Source organism: Hordeum vulgare, chromosome 6H (genome assembly GCF_904849725.1).
Source record: "Hordeum vulgare subsp. vulgare chromosome 6H, MorexV3_pseudomolecules_assembly, whole genome shotgun sequence".
NCBI classification, from domain to species: domain Eukaryota; kingdom Viridiplantae; phylum Streptophyta; class Magnoliopsida; order Poales; family Poaceae; genus Hordeum; species Hordeum vulgare.
Window position 1 is genome coordinate 208,139,549 of NC_058523.1, and position 15,619 is coordinate 208,155,167.

General features: G+C 46.1%; 1 protein-coding gene across 7 annotated transcripts; it reads left to right on the forward strand.

Moving 5' to 3' along the window:
• Window positions 1-1,087: 1,087 nt before the first annotated feature.
• On the forward strand, window positions 1,088-15,252 carry LOC123404363. Of its 7 annotated transcripts, XM_045098280.1 has the most exons (4): window positions 1,263-1,754; window positions 2,668-2,751; window positions 5,437-6,460; window positions 13,483-13,747. In XM_045098280.1, exon 3 carries the CDS (start codon window positions 5,708-5,710, stop codon window positions 6,173-6,175), a length of 468 nt encoding a protein of 155 aa, XP_044954215.1. In that variant the 5' UTR covers window positions 1,263-1,754; window positions 2,668-2,751; window positions 5,437-5,707; the 3' UTR covers window positions 6,176-6,460; window positions 13,483-13,747. The 7 variants fall into 7 exon arrangements, 1 of the variants encoding a protein (XP_044954215.1); XR_006611760.1 differs by lacking the exons at window positions 5,437-6,460; window positions 13,483-13,747 and having other exon boundaries at window positions 1,088-1,266; window positions 2,668-2,774; XR_006611758.1 differs by lacking the exons at window positions 1,263-1,754; window positions 2,668-2,751; window positions 5,437-6,460; window positions 13,483-13,747 and adding exons at window positions 10,309-10,915; window positions 14,979-15,252.
• The last annotated feature ends 367 nt before the right edge of the window (window positions 15,253-15,619 follow it).

Below are 15,619 nucleotides of genomic sequence, written 5' to 3' on the forward strand. Positions count from 1 at the left end.
ACAAAAAACATGCAACAAACAAGAAGTGGCATTGGGCACTCGATCAATATGTTCGTCCCAAAAATAGTATAAAAAGTTGCCAAAAGTATATGAAAGTTGTATATTGGCATGAAACAATCAAAAATTATAGATACGATGGAGACGTATCATTGCATTATAACTTGCTGGTGTTTATTGGTTGTTTATTTATTAGGGGTAGCATCGGGTGCTGATAACGAGTTTGAGGATTATGTTGAGTACGTTTAGAAGATCAAGAGCAGTTCCAGTCTAAAGATCTCACAGGCAAGATGATCGTGACCTTGAGACCGTTTCTAGCTTTGTTATGTCTAGTTGAATCGTTTCCATCGTTATTCACCGCTGCCTACCACCTGATATATAAGCCTCCAAACATGGCCATGAAACCTCTAACCCTTCACCTCCTAGCAAACATTGTTTGACTAAGTTAGCGCTTGCATAATGTAACAGCCCAAGTGCTTTCTTTCCCCTTTTGTAAGCTTTTCCATTTGGGGCAACCATGTTGAAGCTATGTTATGGAGGAGGTGTTGTGGTTATCATTTCATGTGCTTCTCATGCATATCTTGCATCTTCCTTTTTGCTTAGTCTTGTTCTGGGTGTTGTGTCACCTTGGTGATGTGGTTGTATATGTCTTGGATGTTATTATGGAGTGTGGTGTGGGTGCAACAAGGAACCTTCAAAATCTTAGTTGCACCAAGGTCCAAATAAACCCCCTCCCCCCCTCTCCTTTCTAACATGAGGCAGAATTTAAGTTTCTGTTTTGGCCATTAAAAATGTCCAACATCTTTGAAAAACTATTTAAATAATTGTAGGTGGCAACACTCTTCTATTTGACGTCCTTTTCATTTTGGTTTTAATTAAAAAACAGAGCCCCATGTTAAAGAAAAGGAATTATTCTGCTCTCCCAAAAATGCCTACTTATTTTTATAATTAGTGGCATGGTTTTAGTAGACCAAAGATATTTTCTTCTTACTAAAGACCATTTCCTGTTTTCTTGTGTGAGCTATTTGTTGTGCATTTGTTTAAAACATGAACCCCCTTTGTTGTTTTCCAGAGAGAGAGGTGTGCTGGGCTCCCTCTTCCCCCAGGCCCAGCTAGCAGCGCAACCCAGCCAACCCCTGAGTGGAGTCTTCGTGCTCCTCTGTACGGCAGCCATCCACGGGAGCCACGTAGCCCTCCGGTCGATTTGACAGCCGGAGAGAGCCCGAGCCACCTATAAGTTGTGTCCCCCGTGTTGCCCTAGGTGACGTGGTATGATCCCCCTCTTCCTTCACCCTCTCCGTCGCGTCGCTAGCCATTCGTAATTGTAGATCCGGCCGTGACATCATCGTGCTCGCCGTGCTCCCATTATCTTCTCTGAAGAAGATCTTCTGTAAAGAAAGTTGCGGTTGTTTTGCTGTGAACCCGCGGAGCTCCCGTTCCAGCGCACGCCCGCAACCCGCACGCGTTAGCCAGCTTGCTCGCCGCTGCTGCATCGCCGCCCCGTCGTGCCTCGCCTACCGTTGCGCCCCTGTTTCCTTCTCGTGACCGCCATGTCCAAGGCAAAGCTTGGTTCAGCTTGAGCATCGTCGCCCCTCTGCGTCGTAGAAGCTAGCTTCCCCCGGGAATGGAAACCTCTAAGGAATCCGTACCCCCGCCGGCAATCTTGGCCGCCGTCATCGCCATTCCGCTCGCCGGCGACAACATCTCCTCCGGTGGATGGAGGTAGAAGAACCACGCCGCTTCTGCACAACCACGAGGTCGGGGGATCAAATCCCAGCGCCGCACCTTTTATTTACCTGATTTTTTCTCCTTGTTGTAGTAGTTGCAGTTGTAGGTTACCTGTGTTGTTAGCTGTGTTGGGTCAGTAGTCGCAGCATAGCCTAGTGGCAACCAAGTCGCGCACAGTGTAAGAGGTCCACGGTTCGAGCCCTTTTGAAGTTTGGGTTTTTTCTCTCTCTGTAGAGCGTGGTAGTTTTTCTAGATTGGGTTTCCCTCCCCTCTTAGAGTAACTAGCCTTGCATAGCAAAGTGGTTCTCTCTCTGTAGAGCGTGGTAGTTTTTCTAGATTGGGTTTCCCTCCCCTCTTAGAGTAACTAGCCTTGCATAGCAAAGTGGTGCTTGCCTCTGTGATGCACACAGAGGTGGTGGGTACGAACTCCTCCACTTCCTTTTAGTTTTTCTCTGTTAATATGTTGTTTTGTGTCACTCACTAGTGGGCCCTGGCTCTTAGATTTAGTGTTTTTATTTTTAATTTTTTCCCTTTATTACTTCTGTTGAGGTGATAGATTTCATCTTTGGAATAATTCTTAATAAGGAATTTGCCTATTCTGGCATATGCCAATTTGGGTTGGCCCAAGAACAGTCCCTCTTCTTGAATTAATGTTGTAGTTGATTCTATGTCAGATTCCTTTCCCTGTTTGTGATGTTTTTCTAGATGCAAAAGTGGCAGTGTGATATATGGATTTGGGATAGAAAATACCAGTGAATCCAATGGTGTTGTTCATTTCTGGTTTTGGGCATCTCAGTAAAAATCCCCTTGTGGTGAGGTGGCAATAGATTTATGATGTAGGGCTATTTTCATGTACTTGTTTGGCGGAGTGCATTCATGCATATTGTTGTCTGTTGCATCATTTGTTGCTGGTGTTTATTAGATGTTGTTTCTTTTGGGTAGTTACCGGGGCCGGAAACGAGTACGAGGAGTCCGGAGAGTTCGTGCAGGAAGAACAAGAGCAGTTCCAGTCTGAAGAAACCACAGGCAAGATGACCGTGACCTTGATACCGTTTGTAGCTTTGTCATTCTTAGAATCACGTTTCCTTTGTTACATGCTCACTGCCTACCACTTGATATAAATGCTACCTCTCTTTGCCATGAACCCCAAACACTTCCCTGTCCTAGCAAATATTGTCTGGCTAAGTAGGCTTGCTCAACCCCTAACCGATAGCTTTGCTAGTTGCAGGTGCCAGCTATCCCATGTGACAACATGGGTATTTTGATATCATTATATTTAAACTGCTATTTAATTAATGCACATATATACTTGGTAAATAACAAAAGTCCTAGCCTTTTGTCGGGTGATTTGTTCCGTTGTTGTCGCCTTACTTTTGGTTACCGATGTTTGATTCCATAACTGAGCGCTCCTAACATGTTCGGGGTTGTTATGGGGACCCCCTTGATAAATCATGTAGTGTTAAGGCTTGTCTGGTAGGACCCAACATTGGTTTTAATCTTCTAATAACCTAATAATAATTTGCATAGGGAATAGCTACCCCGAGGAATTAATCAACAACCCGGGCAAGTGCTCCTCATGAGTGTTGGTCCAACCTATCAACCGTCGGTGGCTACCAGGGGCAACTCTGTGACTGGCCTACCGGAAGTTTGGACAATCCGTCGTGTCCTGAGAACGAGATACGCGGCTCTTATCGGGTTCGTCGACACGTCGGGAGGTCTTCCCAGATCTGTCTTACCTTAGCGATATATCTTGCGCAATGGGATTCCGGTGAAACTTTGGGTCTCCTCAAAGTTGAGGTTTTCCTCTAAGGAATCCGACGAGATCACAAGTTTCGTGATAGAGGATTACTTTGCGGCCTGTGGCAGTTTGTGATGGACTAGTTGGAGCACCCCTACAGGGTTAAATCTTTTGGCAAATATGGATATTTTGTTAACATCCGGTTCTAGACAACTTGAAGTAACTCTAATAAAACTGCCAACTATGTGCGTAACCGTGATTGTCTCTTTCAGAGATCGTTCTCTCATCGAGAACACGCTGGGGTTATGCCTGACGTAAGTAGGTGTTCAGGATCACTTAGTGATCAACCTAGTCTTCGATCGCTCGCGTAGACCAGCATATGATTACTCTGATCATCGTAAGGTAGCCACCATATATGCTTAGGTTGCTGCAAACCCATTCACTATCCTTCCTCACCCAATAACTTGGCTAGATTCGATACCAAGGTCATTCGATTGATGAGTCCCTGTGGCTCACAGATTACTACAAACACCAACAGGTACAGGTACGCCCGACGCAGGAGATCCTGATGACTGCCAGCTGAAGTGGTAGTTCGGTGAGGACTCTGGTCGACTGTACGTGAACTATCCGGAGGACTGAGGCCGTGGTCGTGATCGTGGGGCTAGCATGCGGGATGTCATAGTTTTACTTGTTTCATGTTGTCCGTAGCGGTACTAAACTATGCTCTGAATAATGTGTGTTTGTAAGCTTAATGATATACTCTTATCAGATGGCAAGTGTATGCCCTACTTGTCACTCTTTCAGTTATGTAATGTTATGATTATCTCGCTTGCAAAACGTTTAGATGCGCCCCTTTCCCTTTTGAGGCCTCGCCCCCAAAATAGGAAAGGGTCGCATCTTAGTCGTTACAAGTTGGTAATCAGAGCCTTGCGACCATAAGAGCCTTTGTGTGATCGAACTTGGCCGAGTCGAGTCTAGTAAAAACTATTTGAGTCTTAGTTATATTGGAGAGTAGGTTTCTTTTTTCTCCTCTTCTTTTCTCTGGTAAGGTTATCAACTTAGGAAATCTTAATTCTACTCTTCTTCTCGCTCAAAAAAAATTTAGGATCACACGGATATTTTGAAATCTATATGATATCGATGTGACGGAGTCCTGTCTTGGTGCCTCCTGTCTGACTTGATTTCTGCCGGGGAGTTGAGCTCCAGGGGATTCTTGTGCACATCGCCATCATTCAGACTTCTTGGTATCTCAGGACGGAGGATGTTCGTAATTGCTTCAATACTAGTAGTGACGAGAGGAGTCCGGCTTCCCCAGTACTGGCGCAGAGAGTTCCGGATGTAACGCCACACTTTGTATCGTTGTGATTACGAGGGTCTGTGTTAGATGAAGTTCGAGATTCTGGTTATGTGTTGATGGATGTGATACACTGGACGGGTTAATATAGGAGTTGTGTGACATATTACTCCTTGTATCCGTGGACCAGATTGCATGACAGATATTTTGGGAATTCATAGGTGGGATATCAAGTAGTGACTTATAGGGCAATCTTCCTACAGATGCATGATGTGAGGATGGGATTCGACATTCAGTGGGTACGCTTGTTCAGGTCGTCTTACAGCGGTTCTCGTTGTGTCTTAAAGAGTCCTTGTAGCTTGCTACAACTCGGGGACGCTTCGTAAGTCGTGTGCACTGCCTTGCACAGGATGGCTACAGTAAATTCGAGCCCGTGCGATCATATCCACGAAGATATCGAATGGAATCTCTGTCATACGTTTGTTCCGAGCAATCCTAGCTCATACTTGGTTTTCGAGTGGCCTTTAATCAGATGTTGTCGGTAGTCACTTTGAGGAAGCATTCTTACTAATTATTGTTCGAATGCAATTGCTAAGTATTCTTGTTCGGATATTTATGTCTATTGATTCAGCTTTACCTTGAATGTTAATCTCCGGCCTAATGCGTTGTCCGTCTTCAGGATGTCTCCACCAACTCGCCAGAATCCGGGTCGCGATGATGATGATGCTCCGCCACCACCTCCTGCAGAGGCTTGGCAAGCGGTGATGGCTGCAACAAATTCTAACACCCAGATGTTAATTCAGCTGTTGGAAGAGAGGAGCAATCAGCAGCAGGGCAATTTCAACCCTGGTGCTCATCAGTTTGCATCTCTGAATCAATTCCTGGTGAACTAGCCGAGGTCCTTCACGTCTTGTGACCAGCCGTTCGACACTGAGGACTAGATTCGGGACATGGTCAAACACTTTGAGTGCAGCAATGTCCATTCAGGGGACTTCGTCAAGTTTGCAACATTTCATCTCAAGGGGCAGGCAGTAGTTTGGTGGCAGCAGTTGAAGGACTCCACGGGAGGTAGAATGATCAGTTGGGACGATTTCTACAGAGATTTCAGGTCTCACTATATTCCAACTAACTTTGTGGAAGAGATGTGTGAGAAGTTCCAGATCAGAAGAGCAAGATCTATCAGTTCAGAGGTGGTCTGGGAGAGGACTTGCAGCTGGCCCTTGCCTTGCACGATCCCGATGAGTTTGATAAGTTCTATAACTTGGCTCTCAGGGCTGAGGCAGCTTTGCTCAGAGTGGAGAATTCGAGGAAGCATTTCAGAGATTCCAGCTCATCGCCCTCAACTCAGGTGGTCCAGAAGCAACAGAAATATTGGATGTCTCCTCCTCCTCGGCAGACTCAGCAGTTCAAGCAGTTAGGTGGTCGTGGTTCTTCCCACCCACTCATCCCACCTTTCCAGGAGAGGTTTCAGCAGCAGAAGCAAGGGAATCCTGAGGTGCAGTTCCGTCCGCTGTCAGATGTTACTTTTCACAAGTGTGGGCAGAAGGGTCACTACTCCAACAAGTGTACCTCTCAGGTGCGTCTTCCACCCCCTCCTCTAGGGAAGCCTCCAAGCAATGCTATGGTGAAGTTCAATCCCAAGTATGCAAGAGTGAATATGGTGAATGCAGCTGAAGCGGAGAACTCCACAAACGTGATTATGGGTAATCTCCTAGTTAATGATTTTCCTGCAAAGGTTTTATTTGATTCTGGTGCATCGCATTCATTCATTTCAAGGCCTTTTGTTGCAAAGCATGAGCTGTGTTGTGAAGAGTTTCCTAGATCCTTAACTGTGGTTTCACCGGGGTTGCAAATGAATTCTCGCTTCATAGGTCCTGATGTCGTTGTCAAGATGGGTAATTATGCCATTCTGGCTTCTCCTATTGTCCTTGGCAACTCTGATATTGATTTGATCCTGGGTATGGATTGGTTGGCTATGAACAAGGCGTCTATTGATTGTGAAGCTAAAGAAGTGAAGCTAACTCATTCTCTAGAGGACGTGATTATCTTCGCAGAGCGTGATGACACGGTCCGTCTGTTTTCCTTGAATGAGAAGAGTGAGATCTCTCCAATTTCTAAAGTCCCGGTGGTCTGAGAGTATGAAGATGTTTTTCCAGAAGAACTGCCAGGAATGCCTCCGCACCGAGCAGTGGAGTTCGTAACTGAACTTGAACCTGGTACTGAGCCTGTGTGTAAGCGGCCGTACAAACTAGGTCCAGAAGAGCTGAAGCAGCTGAAGAAACAACTTGATGAGCAATAGCGGCTGGGTCTGATCAGACCAAGCTCATCCCCTTGGGGTTGTGCAGTGCTTTTCGTCAAGAAGAAGGATGGCACGGAACGACTCTGTGTCGATTACCATCCATTGAATAAGAAGATGATCAAAAAACAAGTATCCACTTCCCGACATCAATGAGCTGTTTGACCAATTGAAAGGGGCTAAGATCTTCTCGAAGCTTGATCTCAGGATGGGTTATCATCAGATTCGCATTCGCGAAGAGGACATTTCGATGACTACTTTCAGAACAAGCTTTGGCTCGTATGAGTACACGGTGATGTCTTTCGGTCTGGCCAATGCTCCACCGACCTTCTATCGCATGATGAATTATATCTTCTTCCCATTCAAGAATGAATTCGTCTTGTTGTACCTTGATGATATTATGGTCTTTTCGAAAACTGAGGAAGAGCATGAGGAACATCTCAGGCTTGTGCTTGATAAGCTAAGAGAGCATAAGTTTTATGCTAAGTTTTCCAAATGTGAGTTCTGGTTGAAGGAAGTTGTGTACCTTCGGAACATCATCTCTGCCGAGGGCATCAAAGTTGATCCATTGAAGGTGCAGGCCATTGTTGAGTGGGAACCTCCGCAGAATGTGAAGCAACTTCGAAGCTTTCTCAGGCTTGCAAGCTATTGCAGAAGATTCGTTGAGAATTTCTCCAAGATTGCTAAGCCTCTCTCAAGTCTTCTTCAGAAGGGTGTGAAGTATGTCTGGTCTCCAGAGTGTCAGTTGGCTTTCAACACACTCAAAGAGAAGCTCACTTCTACTCCAGTCTTGGTTCCTCCTCATGATTCCAAACCTTAACAAGTGTTCTGCGATGCCTCTCTTCAAGGTCTTGGTGCAGTTCAGATGCAAGAAAAGAAAGTGGTAGCTTATACCTCGAGACAGTTGAAGCCAAGAGAGAAGAATTACCCCACTCATGATCTTGAGTTGGCGGCAGTGGTACATGCTCTGATGACTTGGAGACACCTCTTGTTGGAAAGAAAGGTTGAAGTGTTCACCGATCACAAGAGTCTTAAATACATCTTCACCCAGCCTAACCTTAATCTTCGGCAAACTCGTTGGGTGGAAATGCTCCAAGATTTTAATCCGAGCCTTGAGTACACTCCAGGCAAAGCTAATGTCGTTGCAGATGCTTTGAGCAGAAAGGCTTACTACAACAGTCTTATTCTGAAGCCTCTCCACCCTGATCTTTGTGATTCTTTTAGAAAGCTCAACCTTCAGTTAGTACCTCAGGGATTTCTTGCTAATCTTCAGATTTCTCCGACCTTGGAAGACCAAGTCCGACAAGCTCAACTTCTTGATGCTATGGTGAAGAAAGTTAAGATTGGCTTGGCAAAGGGAGTTCCCAAATATAAGTGCTTCGGTGTGGATGCCAGAGATACATTGTTCTTTAAGGATCGCCTTGTCGTTCCGAAAGGGGATCTCAGAAAGGTTATCATGGAAGAAGCTCATAACTCTCTTCTCTCGATACATACAGGAAGTTCCAAGATGTATCAGGATCTGAAACAGACCTTCTGGTGGACTCGCATGAAGCGTGAGATTCCTCAGTTCGTAAATGAATGTTATGTATGTCGAAGAGTGAAAGCAGAGCATCAACGTCCATCAGGTCTTTTGCATCCCTTGCCCATTCCCGAGTGGAAATTCGACCATGTTGAGATGGATTTCGTCACCGGGTTTCCGAAGTCCAAGAAAGGTAACGATGCCATCTTTGTCGTCATCGACAAGTTGAGCAAAGTCGCTCATTTCCTTCCGGTCAAGGGGTCTATCTTGGCAGCTCAGCCTGCGGAGCTGTATACGTCAAGGGTAGTCTCATTGCATGGTGTTCCAATGCTAATTTCTTAGGATCGAGGAAGCATCTTTACTTCCAAGTTTTGGGATTCATTTTAGTCTGCGATGGGTACTAAGATTTGATTCAGTACAACCTTCCGTCCTCAGACTAGTGGGCAAGTTGAGAGAGTCAATCAGGTCCTCGAGGATATGCTAAGAGCCTGTGTCATTTCCTTTGGCATGAAGTGGGAATACTATCTACCTTTTGCTGAGTTTTCATATAACAACAGCTATCAGGCGAGTTCAGGCAAAGCTCCGTTCGAGATTCTTTATGGCAGGAAGTGTCGTACCCCGCTCAATTGGTCAGAGACTGGTGAGCGTCAGATTCTTGGGAATGACATGATTGCTGAAGCAGAAGAAATGTGTCATGTCATTCGGGATAATCTCAAAGCAGCGTAGTCCCATCAGAAGAGCTACTACGATAGCAAGCATCATGACATGGCTTATCAACTCGGCGATTTTCTCTATCTTAAAGTGTCTCCCATGAAGGGCACGCAATGTTTCGGCATCAAAGGAGAGCTTGCTCCTTGTTTTGTTGGGCCTTTCAGAATTATTGGCAAGAGAGGCGACCTCGCTTATCAATTAGAGCTCCCTTCAAACTTCTCAAATGTGCATGACGTGTTTCGTGTCTCTCAGCTCCGAAGATGCTTCAAGACTCCCGAGCGCACAGTTGATCTTTAGGATATCGACCTTCAACCCAACCTATCCTACCGTGAGCATCCAGTTGCAGTTCTTGAGGCGACTGAGCTCAAGACCTGCAATAAGTCATTCAAGTTTCTCAAGGTGCAATGGTCACATCATTCCGACAAAGAGGCCACTTGGGAGCGTGAGGATCACCTTCGTTCCGAATTTCCAGAGTTCTTCCAGTCCTAGATCTCGGATCGAGATCCTCTTATAGTGTGGGAGAGTTGTGACGGCCCAAGTGCTTTCTTTCCCCTTTTGTAAGCTTTTCCATTTGGGGCTATGGAGGTGGTGTTGGGGTTATCATTTCATGTGCTTCTCATGCATATCTTGCATCTTCCTTTTTGCTTAGTCTTGTTCTGGGTGTTGTGCCAGCTTGGTGATGTGGTTTTATGTGTCTTGGATGTTATTATGGAGTGTGGTGTGGGTGCAACAAGGAACCTTCAAAATCATAGTTGCACCAAGGTCCAAATAAACCCCCCCTCTCCTTTCTAACTTGAGGCAGAATTTAAGTTTCTGTTTTAGCCATTAAAAATGTCCAACATCTTTGAAAAACTATTTAAATAATTGTAGGCGGCAACACTCTTCTATTTGAGGTCCTTTTCATTTTGGTTTTAATTAAAAAACAAAGCCCCATGTTAAAGAAAAGGAAATTATTTGCTCTCCCAAAAATGCCTACTTATTTTTATAATTAGTGGCATGGTTTTAGTACACCAAAGATATTTTCTTCTTACTAAGGACCATTTCTTGTTTTCCTTTGTGAGCTATTTGTTGTGCATTTGTTTAAAACATGAACCCCCTTTGCTGTTTTCCAGAGAGAGAGGTGTGTTGGGCTCCCTCTTCCCCCAGGCCCAGCTAGCAGCGCAGCCCAGCCAGCCCCTGAGTGGAGTCTTCGTGCTCCTCTATACGGCAGCCATCCAGGGGAGCCACGTAGCCGTCCGGTCGATTTGACGGTCGGAGAGAGCCCGAGCCACCTATAAGTTGTGTCCCCCACGTTGCCCTAGTTTCCCTAGACCCATTTCTCCCTCCACCTCGCCTCGCCGCCGCTAGGTAAGATAGCTTCGCGCCATGCCGTCGCCGCGTCCGCCGTGCTCCAGCCGAGCAGCAGCTCGGGCCCGGAGTTGATCTCCGTCGCTCCCTCGCCCTCTGGTGCACGGGAAGGGATCCTCCCCGTGCTCCTCTCCGTCTTCGACGGCTCGCGGGGTCCCAAGGAGTCGCCTCGACGTCGTCTGCTTCCTCTTCTTCTTCAGGCAGAACCGGTTCGGATGCGCGCCAGACTTCAGCAGCTCGCCGTCGCCTTCTGAAGCCTCGTTCCACATCGTTTTCATGCCCTAGGTGAGGTGGTATGACCCCCCTCTTCCTTCCCCCTCTCCGTCGCGTCGCTAGCCATCCGTAAGCGTAGATCTTCTGTAAGCCGTGACATCGTTGTGCTCGCCGCGCTCCCGTTCTCTTCTCTGAAGAAGATCTTCTGTAAAGGAAGCGGCGGTTGTTTTGCTGTGAACCCACGGAGCTCCCGTTCCAGCGCACGCCCGCAACCCGCACGCGTTAGCCAGCCTGCTCTCCACTGCTGCATCGCCGCCCTATCGTGCCTCGCCTGCCACAGTGCCCCTGCTTCGTTCTCGTGACCGCCATGTCCAAGGCAAAGCTTGGTTCGGATTGAGCATCATCGTCCCTCTACGCTGTAGAAGCTAGCTTCCCCCGAGAATGGAAACCTCTAAGTAATGGTTGCTAGCTTGTGCACAACCACGAGGTCGGGGGTTAAATTCCCAGACCCCCACCTTTTTATTTACCTGAGGTTTTTCCCTTCTTGTAGTAGTTGCATTTATAGGTTACCTCAAGTGTTAGCTCTGTTGGGTCAGTAGTCGTAGTATAACCTAGTGGCAACCGAGTCGCACACAATGCAAGAGGTCCAGGGTTCTAGCCCTTTTAAAGTTTTGTTTTTTTTTTCTCTCCCCTCTTAGAGTAACTAGCTTTGCATAGCAAAGTGGTGCTTGCCTCTGTGATGCATAGAGAGGTGGTGGGTTCTAACTCCACCACTCCCTTTTAGTTTTTCAATGTTAATATGTTGTTTTGTGTCACTGACCAGTGGGCCATGGCTGTTAGATTTAGTGTTTTTATTTTTATTTTTCCCCTTTATTATTTCTGTTGAGGTGATAGATTCCATCTTTGGGATAATTCCTAATAAGGAATTTGCCTATTCTGGCATATGCCAATTTGGGCTGGCCCAAGAACAGTCCATGTTCTTGAATTAATGTTGTAGTTGATTCTATGTCAGATTCCTTTTCCTGCTTGTGATGTTTTTCTAGATGCAAAAGTGGTAGTGTGATATATGGATTTGGGGTAGAAAATCCCAGTGAATCCAATGGTGTTGTTAATTTCTGGTTTTGGGCATCTCAGTAAAAATCCCCTTGTGATGAGGTGGCAATAGATTTATCGATGTAGGGCTGTTTTCATGTACTTGTTTGGCGGAGTACATTCATGCATATTGTTGTCTATTGCATCATTTTTTGCTGGTGTTTATTAGATGTTGTTTCTTTTGGGTAGTTACCGGGGCCGGAAACGAGTACGAGGAGTCCGGAGAGTTCGTCCAGGAAGAACAAAAGCAGTTCCAGACCGAAGAAACCACATGCAAGATGACCGTGTCCTTGACACCGTTTCTAGCTTTGTTATGCTTAGAATCACGTTTCCTTCGTTACATGCTCGCTGCCTACCACTTGATATAGATGCTACATGTCTTTGCCATGAACCCCAAACACTTCCCTGTCCTAGCAAATATTGTCTGGCTAAGTAGGCTTGCTCAACCCCTAACGGATAGCTTTGCTAGTTGCAGGTGCCAGCTGTCCCATGTGACAACATGGGTATTTTGATATCATTATGTTTAAACTGTTATTTAATTAATGCACCTATATACTTGGTAAATAACGGAAGGCCTAGCCATTTGTCGGGTGATTTGTTCTGTTGTTGCCGCCTTAGTTTCGGTTACTGATGTTTGATTCCATAACTGAGTGCTCCTACCACGTTCGGGGTTGTTATGGGGACCCCCTTGATAAATTGTGTAGTGTTAAGGCTTGTCTGTCAGGACCCAACATTGATTTCAATTTGCTAATAACCTAATAATTATTTTCATAGGGAATAGCTACCCTAAGGAATTAATCAACAACCTGGGCCAGTGCTCCTCACGAGTGTTGGTCCAACCTGTCAACCGCCGGTGGCTACCAGGGGCAACTCTGTGACTGGCCTACCGGAAGTTTGGACAATCCGCCGTGTCCTGAGAACGAGATACGCGGCTCCTATCGGGTTCGTCAACACGTCGGGAGATCTTGCCAGATCTGTCTTATCTTAGCGATATATCTTGCGCATTGGGATTCCGGTGAAACTTTGGGTCTCCTCAAAGTTGATGTTTTCCTCTAAGGAATTCAACGATATCACAAGTTTCGTGATCGAGGATTACTTTGGGGCCTGTGGCAGTTTGTGATGGACTAGTTGAAGCACCCCTGCAGGGTTAAATCTTTCGGGAAGTCGTGCCCGCGGTTATGTGGCAAATATGGATATTTTGTTAACATCCGGTTCTAGACAACCTGAAGTAACTCTGATAAAACTGCCAACTGTGTGCGTAACCGTGACTGTCTCTTTCAGAGATCGTTCTCTGATCGAGAACGTAGTGGGGTTATGTCTGACGTAAGTAGGTGTTTAGGATCACTTAGTGATCAACCTAGTCTTCGATCGCTCGCGTAGACCACCATATGATTACTCTGATCATCGTAAGGTAGCCACCATATATGCTTAGGTTGCTGCAAACCCATTCACTATCCTTCCTCACCCAATAACTTGGCTAGATTCGATACCAAGATCATTCGATTGATGAGTCCCCGTGGCTCACAGATTACTACAAACACCAACAGGTACAGGTATGCCCGGCGCAGGAGATCCTGATGACAGTCAGCTGACGTGGGAGTTCGATGAGGATTCCGGTCTACTGTACATGAACTATCCAGAGGACTGAGGCCGTGGTCGTGATCGTGGGGCTAGCATGCGGGATGTCATAGTTTTACTTGTTTCATGTTCTCCGTAGAGGGACTAAACTATGCTCTGAATAATGTGTGGTTGTAAGCTTAATGCTATACTCTTATCAGATGGCAAGTGTATGCCCTACTTGCCACTCTTTCAGTTATGTAATGTTATGATTATCACGCTTGCGAAACGTTTAGATGCGCCCCTTTCCCTTTTGAAGTCTCGCCCCCAAAATAGGAAAGGGCCGCATCTTAGTCGTTACACACAACCACTTGATAGAATTGGTAGTTGCAGGTGCAAGCTGGTCCATGTGATAACATGGGAATTTTATTATCATCTTATATTAAATGCTATTTAATTAATGGACCTATATACTTGGTAAAAGGCGGAAGATCTGGCCTTTTGCTAGGTGATTTGTTTCACTTTTGTCGCCTTAGTTTCGACTAACAGTTCTTTTATTCCATAAGTGAGCGCTCCTAAAACGTTCGGGGTTGTTATGGGGACCCCCTTGGTAAATTGTTTAGTCTAAGGCTTGTCTGGCAAGACCCAACTTTGGTGTTAATTTGCAAACAACTTAATAATTAAAGCATAGGGAATAGCTACCCCGAGGAAACTTAACCAACCCCCGGGCCAGTGCTCCTCATGAGTGTTGGTCCAACCTCGAGCCGTTTGCGGGGCAAACCCAGGGCAACCCGGGAGATGTCTATCAGGCCATCGTACGTTGTGCTTATCCGACGTGTCCTGAGATTGAGATACGCGGCTCTTATCGGGGTCGTCCCCATGTCGGGTGGTCTTGCTGGACTTGTCTTACCTTAACGATGTATCTTGTGCATTGGGATTCCGGTGAGACTTTGGGTTTTTCCTCAGAGTTGAGGTTTTCCTATTAAGGAATCCGACGAGATCGCGAGTTTCGTGATCGAGGATTTCTATGTGGCCTGTGATAATTTGTGATGGATTAGTTGGAGCACCCCTGCAGGGTAAATTCTTTTTTGAAAGTCGTGCCCGCGGTTATGTGGCAAACATGGAAACTTTGTTAACATACGGTTCTGGACAACTTAAACTAATTTGATTAAAACCTGCCAACTGTGTGCGTAACCGTGACTGTTTCCTTCAGAGTTCCTTCTCTGATCGAGAACACGGTGGGGTTATGACTGACGTAAGTAGGTGTTCAGGATCACTTAGTGATTATTCTTAGTTAACGAACGTCATGCGTAGACCACTATACCTTTAATTCATGTTCAACATAAGTTAGCCACCATAAATGCTTAGTGTTGCTGCAAACTCAAACACATACCCCATCCTTACCCAACAAGTTAGTTAGATTCGATGACATGGTCATGAGATTGCTATTCCTTGTGGCTCACGGATTACTACAACCACCCCACAGGTACAGGTAACGCAGAAGCAGATGCTTACGAGGACAACCAGTTGAAGTGGGAGTTTGACGAGGACAGTAGCCGGATGTACGTGATGTACCCCGATGACTAGACGTATTTGGTCGTGATCGTGGGCCTAGCGAGGCAAGAACATTGCTTTTGTTGTTTATCTTGTCCGTAGTCGGACCCTGCCTTCTGAATGATTTGAATAAATGTTGTGTGGATCTTGTAACCTAATTTGTGGCGAGGGTAAGCCAAATCGTATACTCATCCCTCTTGTATGGATTGCAATGTTTACCGTTCTTGCAAAATGCTTAGACGCGCCCCTTTCCCCTTTTGAGGCCTCACCCCCAAATAAGGAGAGAGCCGCATCTTAGACATTATATATAGGTAGGCGACGCGGGCAGACCCCCAGCTGTACCCAGCATCCCAGTCCCTTAGGAAGTCGAGAAACATCCATAGGGCATCATCCCCTGAGTAGTTTGGAAACACGACCTCTACGAGAAGAAACCACAGGTAGGCCCTCACGTACTGCTCCATCGTCCGGGGATCATCATCTTCTCGGCATTTGCTCCGGTGCTTCAGGAGCCAAGGCAGCGGTACGCGGGATGTCCGGCTACTCTTAATGAGGGGGGCAATCCCCGATGAGGGC

Coding starts and splice junctions, on each gene's coding strand:
- LOC123404363 (XM_045098280.1), top strand. CDS start 5,708: ATGGTCAAACACTTTGAGTGCAGCAATGTCCATTCAGGGGACTTCGTC.